Source organism: Podarcis erhardii (genome assembly GCF_964252035.2).
Source record: "Podarcis erhardii genome assembly, chromosome: 3".
NCBI classification, from domain to species: domain Eukaryota; kingdom Metazoa; phylum Chordata; class Lepidosauria; order Squamata; family Lacertidae; genus Podarcis; species Podarcis erhardii.
This window is the reverse complement of record NC_138507.1, coordinates 46,477,958-46,494,444: the sequence shown is the minus strand read 5'-3', so window position 1 is coordinate 46,494,444 and position 16,487 is coordinate 46,477,958. Positions and strand designations below refer to the sequence as shown.

The following is a 16,487-nucleotide window of genomic DNA, read 5'->3' as shown; positions in this document are numbered from 1 at the left end:
TTTTTTGTCACTGTGAGACGTTTTCACCTACATATTGCTTCCCCCCATGCGCGGGTCACTAAATGAATTACATTCAGTTTTACAGCTTAGCTGGTGTTGGAACTTGTTAAATTGATGCCCAGTGGTGGAACTCGTAAAACAGTTTCCTGTTAATGTGACGAGGCAGAGTTCACATTGTTGATGGTGGCTTTGATCTCATAAACTATCAGTTCATGGTGTCTCAGAGCTGCTGCTATAGGTTTAGCAAGCCTACCGTTGTCTCTGAATGACAGAAAATTAGCTCTGTTGTCTATCACTTGCTGTAGAGAACAATCTGAAAAGTGAATGGCTGGTGTCTAATGAAAAAGCTTTTGCTAAAAAGGAAGATAGGTTACGTGAACAAAACATTTTCCTTACTACTATGCGTAGATTCCTTCAAGAACATTAAATATTTCACTTGCTACTTTATCATCTTTCAAGGGCTACCTATAAGCAGATATGGACAGTGGTACCTCGGGTTACAGACGCTTCAGGTTACAGACGCTTCAGGTTACAGACTCCGCTAACCCAGAAATAGTACCTCGAGTTAAGAACTTTGCTTCAGGATGAGAACAGAAATCGCATGGTGGCAGCAGTGGGAGGTCCCATTAGCTAGTGGTGCTTTAAGAACAGTTTCAGGTTAAGAACGGACCTCCAGAACGAATTAAATTTGTAACTAGAGGTACCACTGTATAGGAATGCTCTGTTAAGCAGCGGGTTCCCATGGGCCTTAAACTTAGCTGGATCTTGCCATTACAAACCAACATACCACTCTCTGCTTAACACTTGTTTCATTTTTTGAAAGCAACCTCTCATTAGTACATTGCTACCTGTGGTTGTGGACAGGGTCCATTCCGGAGGTCCGGCCGGATCCTGAGGTTTTCGCAACTGGAGAGACCGCTTTTGCACATGCACACTTGGCGGTTGAGCGGTTCTGCGCATGCACGTGCGGCAAAACCCCTGAAAAATACCTTATTTTTCGCACCATAGGGCGCACTGCACCATAAGGCGCACCTAGTTTTTGGACGGGGAAATCAATAAAAAAAATCTTTCCCCCCCTCAGCCCCAAAGAGCAGTGTACAGGCTGCGCACAACCTCTCCCTGCCGGAGGGGTTGCGCGCGGCTATGGCACAAGCCAAGGCAGCCAGCGGGATGGATCGCGCTGGCTGTTTTGGCTTCCTCTTTAGCCCCATGCAGCCTCTCCCTGCCGGAGGGGTTGCGCGCAGCTATGTCACAAGCCAAGGCAGCCAGCGGGATGGATCCCGCTCACTGCTTTGGCTTCCTCTTTAGCCCCGCGCAATCTCTCCCTGCCGGGAGAGGCTGCGTGGAGCTAAAGAAGCCATAGCCCCGTGCAGCCTCTCCCTGCTGGAGGGGTTGCGCGCAGCTATGTCACAAGCCAAGGCAGCCAGCGGGATGGATCCCGCTAGCTGCTTTGGCTTCCTCTTTAGCCCCACGCAATGTCTCCCTGCCGGGAGAGACTGCGTGGAGCTAAAGAAGCCATAGCCATAGCTCCATGCATCCTCTCCCTGCCGGAGGGGTTGCGCGCGGCTATGGCACAAGCCTGCATTCACTCCATAGGACACACACACATTTCCCCTCAATTTTTGGAGGGGGGAAACTGCGAAAAATATGGTACTTCTGGGTTTGCCGCTTATGCATCCTGAAGTTTTTGTAACTGGAGGGATACATAAGCGGAGGTACCACTGTAGAAGGAAAGTTTATCCTCAATATTTGATATAGAAGCTACAGATCCATTCCAGCCTTTTTATTCTACCTGCGTCTCTCTGCTCTCCCAACTTCTGAGTGGATTGTAGCAGCTGAAGGAGCCAGGATGCCGCTCAGTATAACATTATGGTGTACCTGGGCACACCATGTGTGCACGCCCGGTGTTCATGCCTGTGCTAATGTCATGTGTTCACCACTTCCCAAACCAGTAATGGGGACAGCACAGGCTGCAGAGTAAACAAGAGTGTGTATACAGCCTAAGCTTCTGAGTCCGCCAATACCAATTTTTCAGAAGGCCTTCTAAACCCAACCCAGAGAGGCTATACTGATTTCATTACTTTGCCTCTCTCCTCCACACCCCACCCACTGTCAGATTCAATAAATATGGAGAAACCATGCACTAGTGTAAACTAGTGTGCATGTAGTCAACTGGTTACTTGGATTGTAAATCAGTGTTCACTAATCATTGTACATTTTCTGTCAGTTTTAATGTGTACATATTTATCATATACTTTGTACTATAGCTTATATCCCTTCTAGGCATGACTATATTCAAAATATTAAAAATGCACATATTATACATAGTTTAAAATATATGTGTTTAATGCATAGTTTAATTTATTAGACTAATATTTAAAATTTTATAAACACGGATGTGACATTTGGACCTAATTCTAGATTTGCGGATGTGCTGTTTAAATTTGGAGTATCCCTTTTGCTTCAAATCTTTTGAATTTTGTACTGATTTGTGGATATATCCTGCAGTCAGAGATGACAAAATAACCAAACCTTTCAATAAATCTGTATTCAGACAGTTCGGAATACTGTTTGAGCTGAGTGTTGACAACAGGCAATACATTTGGTTTGGGTGATGTATGCATCTTTTGAATGAAACCATATTAAGTATCATAATCATGTCCCTTTAATTCACAATGTCTACAGTTCAGTAAGCTTTTATTATGACAAAATACTAATGAATGAGAGAAGGAAACATCAAAAAGATTAAAAAGCTGCATGTTAGTTTTGTTTCTGTGCGGGGACGTTTCAAAATCCCTTTCCCCTTGAAAGAACTCCTCCTGAAGGTTGGAAGATCTTCCAGAATGGTCTCCACTGCAGCACAAGAGGCCGCAGTTAGACGAAGAGCCCTTTACTGCTAAGTAAATAAACTTCTGAAAAATGCTGAGCTGATTTATGACGTTAAATACTTGAAAGGGTTTCAGCTTTTGTAATAGTGGAACAGGAACAGTGTTATTGCTATTTAATTTTGAAGTTCTAATTGACAGCTCCCATTGCTTTGTCCCAGCTCCTGCCAACCTAGCATTTTGGAAGCATACCAGTGCAAGTAGGTAACTCCAGCTTTGAACTATATGGTTACTGACTAGCACACTCCGTGACAGATGATGAAGAAGGGAAAATATGATAGAGTTGCTTTCTTCTCTTTTTCAAACTCACTCCATAAATGATCCCTGGTTTAGTAACCATGCAAGCTAAAAATAGTTGGCCATGTCAACATTGTTCCCATAAATTTATCACAATATTCTTTGTCCTTCCAAGAAAATCAACACAAGAATGAACAGTGAGGTAGAAAATATTTGTTTTTTAAAATGTTTGAGCTTGTTTAATTTTTTACTTTTTGAGTTGTTTAATTTTCACAAAAAAATAAAAAATGAATAGTCAAGCCTGGAATGCAGTTCACAAATGTAAAAGCCCCTTTCTATTTCAGCCCTGATTATGGCCTGCCAGCAACATTAGTTTTATGAGATATCTGACTGTCCTTGATATATGCCATTGTCTAATAAATACTTTGACCGCTTTTTATAGAATTTAATAAAGCAAATGTAGTAATGTTGCCTGTGTCTTAATCTACCATCTCAGCTGAGTTGACCAGGAGATAAATAGGAGCAGGAATGATAGTGCGTTGCTACAGATTGTTTTTAATAAGCATGTTATTTAGTTGATCATCTAAGAACAGTAATGCCTCATATCCTAGTCTGCCAGACAAATTTATTAATGCTTCCCGCCCCTCCTTCCACCCATTTCTCTGAGAACATTGATTCCCTGCAGACACATCTCTATTGAACCTTTAGAAAGTCACAACTTCCAAATTAGATTAAGTAGTAGGAATGGTACTAACAGAATCAAAGAAAATTGAGTGTGTTATTGAATTCATGCCACATTGTCTCTGGAAAAGACTGACATTGTGTATAGTGGTAACTCCTGTCCTTATTCTACTAGTAAAACTGGGGGCATTGATTCAAAACCAAACCACACAATGTATCTAAAAACTGTTAAATCTTCATTTTTGTGTTTTTTCTTTTGTGTGTGTGCTGAGGCTTCATAAATAAAACTTCAAGGGGAAATGCATTACCTAAAATTATAACTGTTTCTGTGCCAGTTCCAATTCCTGTACCCTTCCATACCAAATTAACTAATAGTAGAAGATCTGGCTTTGGATTGTAAGCAGACCGACTTGTCAGTTGATAAATGCATGCATTCATTTTGGAGCCTGCCTGTTTCTCATTTGGGTCTGACACATTAAGAGGTGCGTAATTAATGGTTGACATCAGTAATTAACATTAACTTTATGGTGCTTAATATGCCATCATTTATCCATCAGATAGGTGGTATGCAGAAATGTCTTTGGATCAAGGTTTTAATTATAGAAAATGATGTTTCAGTACTTGCATTTTGTACAGTGCAAATACTGTCTGTACAGTAATACTTCTAAGGAATTCAGGTGTGTTTCTGCACCACCACCAGTACATAGAATGTTAATACTATTTGTGTTTCTCCCTAGGACTGTGCACAAACACTTAAACCAGGGACTGCCTTCAGGGAATACAGGCCCAAATGCTCCGTTGTCGTCGGTGGCGAAAGAGCACCACCTTGCTGTTGCCAGAGCTCTCTGGAGAAATTTCTTTCCCTTCTTGAAGAGTCAGAGAATGCTGCAGACTCCTTGTTCTCAGCTTGCAGATACAGCTGCAGGTTTGTACAGCAGTTTGGCTATCCTCCTGTACATCCTTGGTACCGTCTTGTACTTACTTTAGAAGCTGTTAGTTAATTTGTCAGCAAATAATGGAACTTCTATAGGGATGTTCAGCATTTTTACATGGGTGGCTGGCTGTACACACACACACACATACACACACACACACACACACAGAGAGAGAGAGAGAGAGAGAGAAACCAACACATTATTAGAATACTCTGGAGTACTCATCTTATTAATATGGAGTCTCTATATCCACAACTGGAGTATCACTTTTCCTCTGCTATCATTTGTTACATTTGAAATATGAGCTATAATTTTCTGCAAGGTTAATGGTTGATGCTGCTAAATGCTTCATCATATCAAATGTGATGCATATTTTCAGAGCTTAAATGAGTTTGTTCATAGCTCTTCTGCTTCTCGAAATTCCTTTCTCCCCAATGTTTCTCTCAGATTATAATAATATTCATTTTGTAAATGGCTTTCTAAGCATATATCAGACAACATTTAAGCACGTGGTGTGACGTCCCGATTTAAAAACAAAACACCACCACCTTTTCTGATGTCTTACTCCGTAGGAATGCTACTCAAAATCCTAGCAGATGGAATAGCATATTGAGAGTAAACTATAATAGTGCCGATCCTTGACTTTAGTGGAGCTGTGCCCAGCTGATCTGGTTCTTTTGTATTTTGATACAATATCATTTCTTCCATGAAATTTCTATATCGTAATACTGCATATTTCAATTTGACAAGGCTTGTGCCTAGCTATAATGGCACACTGAATCCATTTAAATAATATTTGGAAAAGGCAGATTTGAATTTAAATGTATTTTAGCCCAACATGAATTAAGAACTGAGTTTTATGAGCTCTCAAAGACCCAGTCAATAATGGAAATAAAGAAAGACCCTTGAACTTCAGCAGCTTTGCAATAATTAAGATATAATAGTAATAGAAAAGAACGTTGTAGAAAGGAAATGCTCTGCCACTTGCCAAATGTATTAAGGAAATCATGCTAAGGCAGAAACCTCGTATCCTGTCAAAAAGTCCATTCTGGTTTTCTTTAGATATTTGTTAAAAAAAGAAACATCCCATTGGATTAACATCGCTGTGTGAAAATTAGCACTGGGGATATAGTGATGTGTGTAATTCAACAGTTTAGAAGAATGAAAGGGAAAGTGAGCTACAAATTATGATAAGAAAATATAATGAGTAAATATAAGATGATATAGTAGCACGGTGTTATCAACTCCGCCCCCCCCTTTTTTTTAGCTGAGGAACATCTTTCATGATATCTATAACATATTGTGATACTCTGCTGAACCCCAACACATACTCTTTTGCTGCCTCACACAAACACATTTTAAAAATATGGTAATAGGTTGCAGTGAGTGACTGGGGAAGAAGAGGGGAGAATTAAAGTTCTGTGGTGCAAGGTTGTAAAAATGTGTGGGACCCCAGTAGATGCTCATGGAGCCCTGATTGAAAGCATTTCTATAGTACTGACAGCACAATCACAACTATACCTACTCAGAAGTAAGTCCTATTGAATTCAGTGGGGCTTACTCCTAGGTAAGTGCTGTTAGGAATGCAGCCTAAGGGTATGCATATTGAGCCTGTTGTTGTTTTTTAAAGAATACATTTGAACTCACAATAGCTGTCATTCTGCTCACGAAAAGTGTACCAGTTTCCACTTTCTTACAAAATGTAGCTTTAAGGTGATAGGAATTCCTTATCAGATGAGAAACTAGTTTCCAAACTTCAGAATTCTTGAAGACAAAAAATGCTATTTATGATTCTTTCCCCTTTTGTATGTAATTGCCCCTGCAGGTGGAAAAACAGCACTGGAGGGAAACAGATTTTGAGCAGACAAATGTCTGGCAGGGAAGAGGAGTTCCATCTCTCTTCTCTTTTTTCCTTTCCCCAGCTGGAACTCTCCAGAGTCCCCAGATGCATTTCACTAGTGTGTTTTTTTTTTGGAGGGGGTGCCCTTTTTATGGAAAAGAGCTACAGAAATACACAAAATGCATGCTTTTACCCTGAATTTTTCCCAACTCTCTTTCCTTCCTTCATTTTAAAAATAGGTTTTACTTTAATGGCTTTGGATTTGCCCAGCACATGTACATCAGATCTTCAGCCTCAACCAGTTTTATCAATGATGCAGTTGTTCGGGTGGGATGATATGGTTTGCCCTCGGCTGGTTTCAAGGTATCTAAGCCACCTAATACAAAACAGGTGAGTGATGTAAACTTACTTGGCGAAGTGAGAGCAGATGCTTTCTAGTCATATGTTTTATTCCTTCGTTTACTGGTTTTTGTTTCAGTGGCCTTCAGAATTTACTGTACAATGCCTATGAGTTGTTTGTTGGAAGTGCAACTAAGTAATTTTGTAAAGAAATAGTCATAAACATGAGAGCTTTGGCTGGCAAAGACTTCCTTGGGTTGATATAAAGTGTTTGACCCTTTTTTTTTTTACACCCAACTCCATCCTGTGCCATATCACAAATTACTTTTGAAATTCTCCATTTGCCAGTATACATAGATGACCTGCTTTTCAGGAAGTGAAAGTCCCCTTTGGCTTTGGACTAAGGTTCTTTGGGCCCTAGTCTCTTAGTCAAAAGTACAATAAAAGTATATATTTTCTACAGAGCCACGTTGCTTCCATTTGTTGTTCTGACAACTGTTATTTATTGACAACTGGAATCTCATAGCACCTGCCATTGTACAAACCATTTGGGGAATCATCTGTAAGATGCAGGTATCTAATTCTGGGTAGTTCATCTGATGTTATGAATTCAACTGTATGTAACACTTGGCACACAATTCTGGGAATTTGCTGCACCACCAAGGAATTTCATAGCACATTTTTCAAAATGGCATAAACTAAGAACAAGCTAGACAAGCATCTGTCAGCCACACTTTAAATTTAGACTATATTGCCTTAGGGTGGCAGGTTAAACTAAACAACCCACAAGACCCCTTCCACTTCTCAGCCTTTATAAGTGATTTAACAAAATATGTGGGAGAAGGCACAGAGCTTACATGTAGGAAGATGTCCAGAACATTAAAATCAATGGGAGTTTTACCTTGAGCCTTAATGACATAAATTGTAATGATAGCTTGTATGATTTAAAAGGGAGAGGATGGTAGCTAATACAAAGCTCCTGGTTCAATATCTTGCCTCCTGGTAAAAACAAGAAATATGGTTGAAATACTGGAGAGCCGTTACCAGTCAGCGCAAACTGTACTGAATTATCATCAGTATGCGGATGATACCCAGCTCTACCTCTCTTTCAAATCAGAACCAGTGAAGGCGGTGACGGTCCTGTGTGAGTGTCTGGAGGCGGTTGGAGGATGGATGGCGGCTAACAGATTGAGATTGAATCCTGACAAGACAGAAGTACTGTTTCTGGGGGACAGGAGGCGGGCAGGTGTGGAGGACTCCCTGGTCCTGAATGGGGTACCTGTGCCCCTGAAGGACCAGGTGCACAGCCTGGGAGTCATTTTGGACTCACAGCTGTCCATGGAGGCACAGGTTAAATCCGTGTCCAGGGCAGCTGTGTACCAGCTCCATCTGGTACGCAGGCTGAGACCCTATCTGCCTGTGGACTGCCTCACCAGAGTGGTGCATGCTCTGGTTATCTCCCGCTTGGACTACTGCAATGCACTCTACGTGGGGCTACCTTTGAAGGTGACCCGGAAACTACAACTAATCCAGAACGCAGCAGCCAGACTGGTGACAGGGAGCGGCCACCGAGACCATATAACACCGGTCTTGAAAGACCTACATTGGCTCCCAGTACCTTTCCGAGCACAATTCAAAGTGTTGGTGCTGACCTTTAAAGCCCTAAACGGCCTCGGTCCAGTATACCTGAAGGAGCGTCTCCACCCCCATCGTTCTACCCGGATACTGAGGTCCAGCGCCAAGGGCCTTCTGGCGGTCCCCTCACTGCGAGAAGCCAAGTTACAGGGAACCAGGCAGAGGGCCTTCTCGGTAGTGGCGCCCTCCCTGTGGAATGCCCTCCCACCAGATGTCAAAGAGAACAACAACTACCAGACTTTTAGAAGACATCTGAAGGCAGCCCTGTTTAGGGATGCTTTTAATGTTTGATGTATCATAGTATTTTAATATTCTTTTGGAAGCTGCCCAGAGTGGCTGGGGAGGCCCAGCCAGATGGGCAGGGTATAAATAATAAATTATTATTATTATTATTAGATGAGTCAGTTTGTCTCAGTTTCCTTTGTACATGTGCATGCAAGATTTTCCCCCCTGGTTTTGAGATCCATTTGATATATTCATAGTAATGTGTCATGCCTTTATATTCAGAATATGCCCTCTGTTCTAACTCAGAGGCAGCTAGTGCAAATTGCCCTATTATTTACAAAGTTTCAGGTCTTTCAGTTATATCAGAAATATTGTTCACATTTGTTTTCCAACACAATTATGTCTCTAAAGTAGGAATATCTAGCCCACATTTCAGGGTCTGATACAGCCCAGCCCAAGCAACTGCCTTCCGCCTCCCCAAAAGAAACACCACAATTTTTGGCAGCAGAGTCAACAAGAAGATTAAAAGTAGGCACAGCAGTGGAATGGGCGAAGCCCAGTTGAGATGGGCCTCATCTGGTCCCCAAGAAGTCTGAGAGTTGACCAGAGAGGCGGCTATGAGCACAGAGTCGGATCCCAGAGAGGGACCAGGTGGGATAACAGGGAAGGGACTCACCTTTATGTAGCCAGACACTTCTAGTCATGAAGGAAGAGTATACACAAGTTCGCAACTGTTTCAGGGAGAAGGCCAGGTGAGCCAAAGCTCAGGACGAGCTCTTGCTTGCAACAGAGGTTGTTAAAAATAATAATAAAGGTTTGTTCAAAGCAAGAGGAAGATCAAGCAAGTAATAAGTCCTCCACGTGGAAAAGACAGAGGAATACTATTGGGGGGAAAAGAAGATGGAACTGCTGAACACATACTTTGCCTCTATCTTCACTCAAAAGGAAAACACTGCCAAACAGAATAAGTGATGCAAGGAGGGAACTGCAGCCCAAGATAGGGAAAGAGGTGGTAAGGGAACAACTAGCTACTTAAATGAATCAAATCTTCAGCACCAAAGGGTAGTAAAGAAGCTTGCAGATGGACTGGTAGTACATGTGAACAGAATCTAGGGGTCTTGATAGACCACAAGCTTAACACAAGTCAACAGTGTGGTGCAGCAGGAAGAAATGCTAATACAATTCTAGGCTACATCAACGGAAGCCTAGGGTCCCAATGATGGGAAGTAATAGTCCTGCTCTATTCTGCCTTGGTCAGATCTGGCGTACTTTGTCCAGTTCTAGGCACCACAATTTAAGAAGGATATTGACAAACTGGAACATGTGCAGAGGAGGGCAACCAAGATGATAAAGGATCTGGAAACCAAGCCTTATGAGGAGTAGTTGAGGGAAGTAGATACGTTTGGCCTGGAAAAGAGAAGACTGAAGGAGATATGATAGCCATCTTCAAATATCTAAAGGGCTGCCATGTAGAAGATGGAGCAAGCTTGTTTTTCTTAGCTCTGGAGGCTAGGACCCCAAACCAATGGCTTCCAGTTACAAGAAAGGACATTCTGACTAAACATCGGGAAGAACTTTCTGACAGTAACAGCTGTTTGACGGTGGAGCAGACCTCCTTGGAATGTGGCAGACTCTCCTTCCTTGGAGGTTTTTAAGCAGAGGTTGGATGGTCATCTCTCATGGATATTTTTGTTGAGAATCCTGCATTTCAGGAGATTGGACTAGATGACCCTGGGGTCCCTTCCAACTCCAGAATACTATGATTCTAGAATTTGTTGCAGCTTCATTTCTCGTACTACTGCAGGGAAAGGGCATGATATTTTGTGTCACAGTGCTCACAGAGTATCCCCTGGTGAAAAGCAATGGCAGAGGGTTACATATAAAAACACAGGGGGGAAGGTACAAAAAAAGAGGACAAAGGGTGGCTTTCCTATCTATTTGCCTACTTATTTTTTTCTTACTGATTCGTCTTTCCTGCAGTGAATTGTCTGAAGCTCTTACTAGAATGGGTCATATGTCCTACCAACCCTTGTTGGTACAGTCTTGGTTTCGATGCGTTTTGCAAATGTTTATCGATCAGCCTCCTGATACTTTGATCAGGACAGATGCTGAGCGAACAGCTGGTAAGTATGCTTCTTTAATATACAGGTGTTTAAGAATATCTGTGTTATTCCCAATGTTTAGTCAGAATCTCATTTCTTGTAAGTTCGGGTCCTAGCCCTTGGAGCAGCAGAAAACAAGCTTGCTCAATCTCCATGTAACAGCCCTTCACATATTTGAAGAATTGTTCTGGAAAAGCAATTAGTGCTCAAGTTACACAAGTAGAAAGCATGGCCTAAAGTCAGCAATTGGGAATATAATGCAAATTGTTGTTTATTGTAACCCACCAGATACAGTGGTTGTCAATGCAGTGCCTTCCAGATGATGCTGGACTTCAGCTCCCATCAGCCCCAGCCAGTATGATCAGTGGTCAGAGATGATGGCAGTTGTAGTTCAATAACATCTAGAGGGCACATTGGCTATCCCTGCAGTAGAGTGAGACTGCCTTTCTTATTTTGTTTGCTGTTGAGTACTGAAAATTGATTGTCCAAATTTGTAATCATAGTCGCGAGTACTGATTAGCACCCCGGCTCAAGGGTGGGAGGGGAAATTTAGAGTTGAATCCGAAGCTGTGTTGCATGAATTTGCTGTCGATCCGTGCCAATTATTTTTTCATGTTCTCATGATAACCAATAGATAAGGCTTATATGGAACAACTGACCGAGCTCACAAGATTGATATTAAAACTTCCAGAAGTTAGAGATATCTTTGCAAAGGCTCATGTTGATGATTCACTCTCCAAACAAGACCCTAATGATGCTGTTTTTCAATTTGTTAAGGTACAGTATTTCCTAAAAATCCCAGTTTTGGAGGATTCTGAAAATGCAATGTTTGGGCCCACATTTGAAGAAAATTTGTTTTATTTCAGTGAAATATTGGCCAAGACTCATCATCTTGTACTAAATATTTTTGCACACCTGTTTTCATTGTCTCAGGCTGTTGGTAAAAATTACAGTGGACTTCAGACACTAGCTGAAAAATCAGCCATGGTGGCAAAGGCACTGGAATACCTTGGTGATGTATTAAAATATGTAAAACCCTACTTGACAAAGAAAGGACCTGCGGAAGGATTGCATCTCACCTACAGGATTATAGGTAAATATCACATATTCCTTTACTATATAAAATTATGCAAAGGGATGATTTTTTAAAAAAAAACACACATCCCAATTGTTTGATATGGAAACCAAAATTGAGAAGAAAAACAGTTCTGCTTTACAAGGCATTCCAGGGCATTAAGTGTCATGTGGACTGTTTCTACTGACATTTGAAACATTGTCTTCCTTCCTCTAGGTCAGTGGTTCTCAAACATTTTTCTCTGGGCCACACTTTCAGAATAAAAATTAGCTCACACCACACATCTTTTTTTATTAATAAGACATAGGTTGGAAAATGAAAAGAAACAACTCCTAGCAGTGCTTGATTTACAACATAGACCACAATTACTTTATCATATGATCGTGGGACACCCAAGTATAAAACAATGCAGCTACATAAGAACATGAAGCATTCCCGGGGGGGGGGGGTTGATAACTATACTACACTGAAATGTTAAAATGTTTCTTTGATTGTCCTTCACTCTTGCTGCCACCCTTGCCATCCTCTCCTGCCACATCCTTTGAGAACCACTGCTTCAGGTGGTGCTGTCTAATCAAGAAACTGATCCTGGTGGCAGATTCCCTAGTGTGAAAATGTAGTAGTTAATTGAGTGTTTGTGTGTGAGAGGGGGGGAGGGTAAAAATTTGCTGCTAGAAGCCATTTCTGCTTACCCTAATGTTTTGCCCCAGAATGACTGAAAAATATGGTAAAGGTGGTGGCCTTCCCCTCCTCTTCCTCTTTCTCACATTCATTCAGACATGTCCATTGTCATGCTTCCATGTGTATACACACATGCACAATGAAGACCCTAACACATGGACAGCATTCCTGTGTACTTTCTAGGGCAGACAGTGGTTGAGAAACGTAACAACACATTTACAAGGTTATGAGTGGACTATAAGAACTGTTAAAAATGGAAAATGTCGCTCTCCTTTCCCTGCTCAGCCCATCAGAAGCTTCCACTGGAACCAGGTTCCTTCTGTGGATGAAAAGGAGCTCTTATGTTTGTGGAAGGGCAAGTTTGGAACTAGCCCAGTGAGACTTGCTTACATGGCTTGTTCATCAGGAAGGCTGGGGAAAGCTCTACACGTGAGCAGGGCCCTCATTAAGGTCACCTGAGCTCACAGTCAACTGCTTCTCTGCTATTCTAGTTGAGATTAAAGATGGTACAGTCAGCTTGCAACTTGCACAAATTCAGCTTTAAGTGCTTGGCTGGAAAAAATAAAAAAGTCGGGGGCTGGCTCCTGTGGTGGGAAGCACCAGCAATCCACCGGCCATTCCACTCACCTTGGGAGAGCATTTGAAGGTGCAGAGTGTGTGCTTTGACTATACATGACTTTGGCTATATGTGCTATCCCCGGAACATAACCCCCACATAAATTGAGAGCTCATTATAGAGGACAACCCAAACACATAGACTAAATCCCATATAGCTGTGCACTTGTGTGAGGTTGCTTCAGAGGAAAGGCAAGAGCAAACTATTTAGAGGCTCACTGTTTTTGGCTCTTACATGATTCCGGAGGAGTAAATGTTTTGAATCAAGGAAAAGTAGATGGACAGAACACTTGATACCTAAAGAGACATTGAGCCTGCTCTTATATATAATAGTGATCTCCAGTGTTGCTATGTAAATATAATTAATAACAACAACAATAATGATAATAATAGTTGTTCCTGAATCTTCAAGGTAAGTCGTATAAATTGTTGTTTTTAAAACTTATTTTTCAATGTTGTTGTTTTTTTTAGCCTTGATTGATTCCGCCCAAGAAAAATTAATAACAAAAACAAGAAGAATTTTCTTTCAGATATTTATGCATATGCTGCCAGACAATTGTGTCTTTCAGCTTTGAAATAGCTTAGAGTAAATTACAGTGTTAAGGACCATTGGACATAGTAGTCTGGGTCAAAGAGAGCAGTTTTATTTCAGATGTTCCTACGGAATAGTTAGAAAAAAAATAGATTAGCACCGCTGGAGCTGTTGTTAAGTGTCTGCTGTCTTTCTGTGTTATGTTTCACTCCACAAAATTAGTGTAGTTGCCTTTATTTTCAGGGATGACAGGTTGACTTTTGCATATTAATAATGTCTGTAAAAGCTTATTTTCATTCTCTTCCATTATCTGTATTGGTTTCAGTTACATACATCCTCCCTGTGTTTTTTTCTTTTAAAAAGTAGTTCCTATTTCATTGATTACAGTGCATAGCTTGAAAACAATATATGCAAAACTAAGGGGGCATTCTAATTTATTTCTGTATGATACTCCCAGTTAGAACCTTTGATAACAATCCAGCAAAGGTGAAGCTGTAACAAAGTCCAGCTGAAAACCATGAAATGGAACTTCATGGCAACTAACTTAAGTCAGATTGATTTCAGCGGGATTGGAGTCGAAGAACAAAGGTTCCCCATCCCTGCTATAGACAAATGTTTTATATAAGGTGGTTTAGCTGTGGCCCTCCAGGTGTTGTTGGGCTCCAAAGCCCACCAACTACATCTGACATTAAACAATGGTCAGGGGTGATGAGAGTTGTATTATAGCGATCTTTGGAAGGTCACCTTACCCAGCCTTGATATAACATATATACATAAGTACAGGTAGTTTGTATGCAGGAGGAAAGTGCCATAAGCTAGCATTCTTTCTCATGTAGATTAACTACAAAGGGTTGGCTGTAGAATTCTGTGGTTCTAAGTGCTGTGTTGCTTGCATATTAACAATTGCAGTACAGCAAATGTCTCAATCTTTTCCTTGTTTATGTTATGCGTGTGTCGGAGCCCTGTTTTCCAGCATGTGTACACATAGTTGTAGGTGGAAGAGGGTGTAGCAATGACATAGCACTAGTAATCCGCATAATATGTAGACAGTCCTTTGAAACTTAAAGAAACAGATATAGAATAATACTGCAACTCAGCCTAGCGGCTTGAAAGACAATAAAGATTTTCAAAGCAGCTGAACTCTGATTTGAATCAAGGCAGCAGTCCTGGGGAAGGTACTGGCACCGTGTGCCACTTAATTTTTATTGATACGTCTTTTGATGAATGGAGGCACGAGAGGGGAAACACAGTGCCACTTTTAAGTTGTGAGAGCCAATCACAGGGTTTTTTTTAAAAAAAAATGACACCCATTATTAGCCCAAAGTTTATGACTCATTTTGCTATGAATGGACATTCACTATTCCCAGGTTGACTAAAGTGGGTTATGTGAAAATGTGACACTTGGTTGCTATAGTTACAACCAAGGGAAAAGCAACCTAGCAGAAAGCCTGTTTATGCCTTCCGTCTTCTTTTTACCAGTTTTGTCTTTCGGGTTTTTATTCAATAGGATGCCTTGTGAAGTCTTGGGCACCCATACTGGCTACTTCCAAAGCACAACAGCTCTTGTTCCGCATAATAGATTGCTTGCTCTTGCCGCATGCTGTGCTCCAGCAAGACAAAGAGCTGCCTGCAGCGATGTTGTCTGCCATTCGGGAGAATCTTCCTCTGTTTCTTCAGGTGTGTATGTCTGTGTTAGATAGATAGATAGATAGACAGATAGATAGATATGGAAAACTAATGGCTGGCAACGGAGGCTTGTTGTTGTTTTTAAATACACCGTGCAGGTGGCGCTGTGGTCTAAACCACTGAGCCTCTTGGCCTTGTCAATCGGAAGGTCAGCAGTTCGAATCCGTGCAACGGGGTGAGCGCCCGTTCCTCTCTCCCAGCTTCTGCCAACCTAGCAGTTCTAAAGCACACCAGTGCAAGTAGATAAACAGGCGGGAAGCTAAAAGGCATTTCCGTGCGCTCTGGTTTCCGTCATGGTGTTCCGTTGCACCAGAAGTGGTTTAGTCCTGCTGGCCACATGACCCGGAAAGCTGTCTGTGGACAAATGCCGGCTTCCTCGGCCTGAAGCGAGATGAGTGCCAGAACCCCATAGTCACCTTTGACTGGACTTAACCGTCCAGGGGTCCTTTACCTTTTTTAACCTTTTACATATTGTTGAACAGTTAATCTTAAAAGTCCTGCTAATGGGACACAGCTTCATGGATGTTGGTGGTTGTTCAAACATCTAGCAGAGATACATATCCTTCCCTGAAATGTTTTACAAGCTAAGACAACAGTCCTGAAGAAACTTACTACCTAAATAGTCATTCACTGATATAGTAGGAGTGACTGCTATTTAAATGGTTTTGGAACTTTGCTTAAGAAAATTATTGAGATCAAAAGATTTCTCCACACAATGAGAGAAACTGTTGTAGTTAGATTTATTTTTTTTACTGTATACCCATTATAGAAAAATAAAACGATTAAAACAGTTACATAAAAGAAAGCACAGAATTTAAACAAGGAAAAAGAAACCATTGTTAAAATCCTCAGTCTAAAAGTTTTCATCAACTAGATAGTCTACTGTATAATCTTTGAACTTTTGTTTATAGGTTTTTAAAGAAAAACATGTGAGTGCTATCTTGTAAATAAACCCCTTGGCCCAAATTAATTTTTTTCCAGTTTTTAAGGTACATAACAAGGGTCTTGTAAATCAGATA

General features: G+C 41.2%; 1 protein-coding gene across 1 annotated transcript in view; it reads left to right on the top strand.

Annotated features, from left to right (window-relative positions):
• Positions 1 to 16,487, top strand: part of MMS22L (MMS22 like, DNA repair protein) — a 77,185-nt gene that overhangs the window by 46,134 nt on the left and 14,564 nt on the right. The window contains exons 15-20 of the mRNA XM_081856820.1: positions 4,541 to 4,728; positions 6,818 to 6,968; positions 10,758 to 10,900; positions 11,514 to 11,656; positions 11,813 to 11,972; positions 15,290 to 15,459. Coding sequence (XP_081712946.1) covers positions 4,541 to 4,728; positions 6,818 to 6,968; positions 10,758 to 10,900; positions 11,514 to 11,656; positions 11,813 to 11,972; positions 15,290 to 15,459 — 955 coding nt within the window. The remainder of the gene's footprint in view (positions 1 to 4,540; positions 4,729 to 6,817; positions 6,969 to 10,757; positions 10,901 to 11,513; positions 11,657 to 11,812; positions 11,973 to 15,289; positions 15,460 to 16,487) is intronic.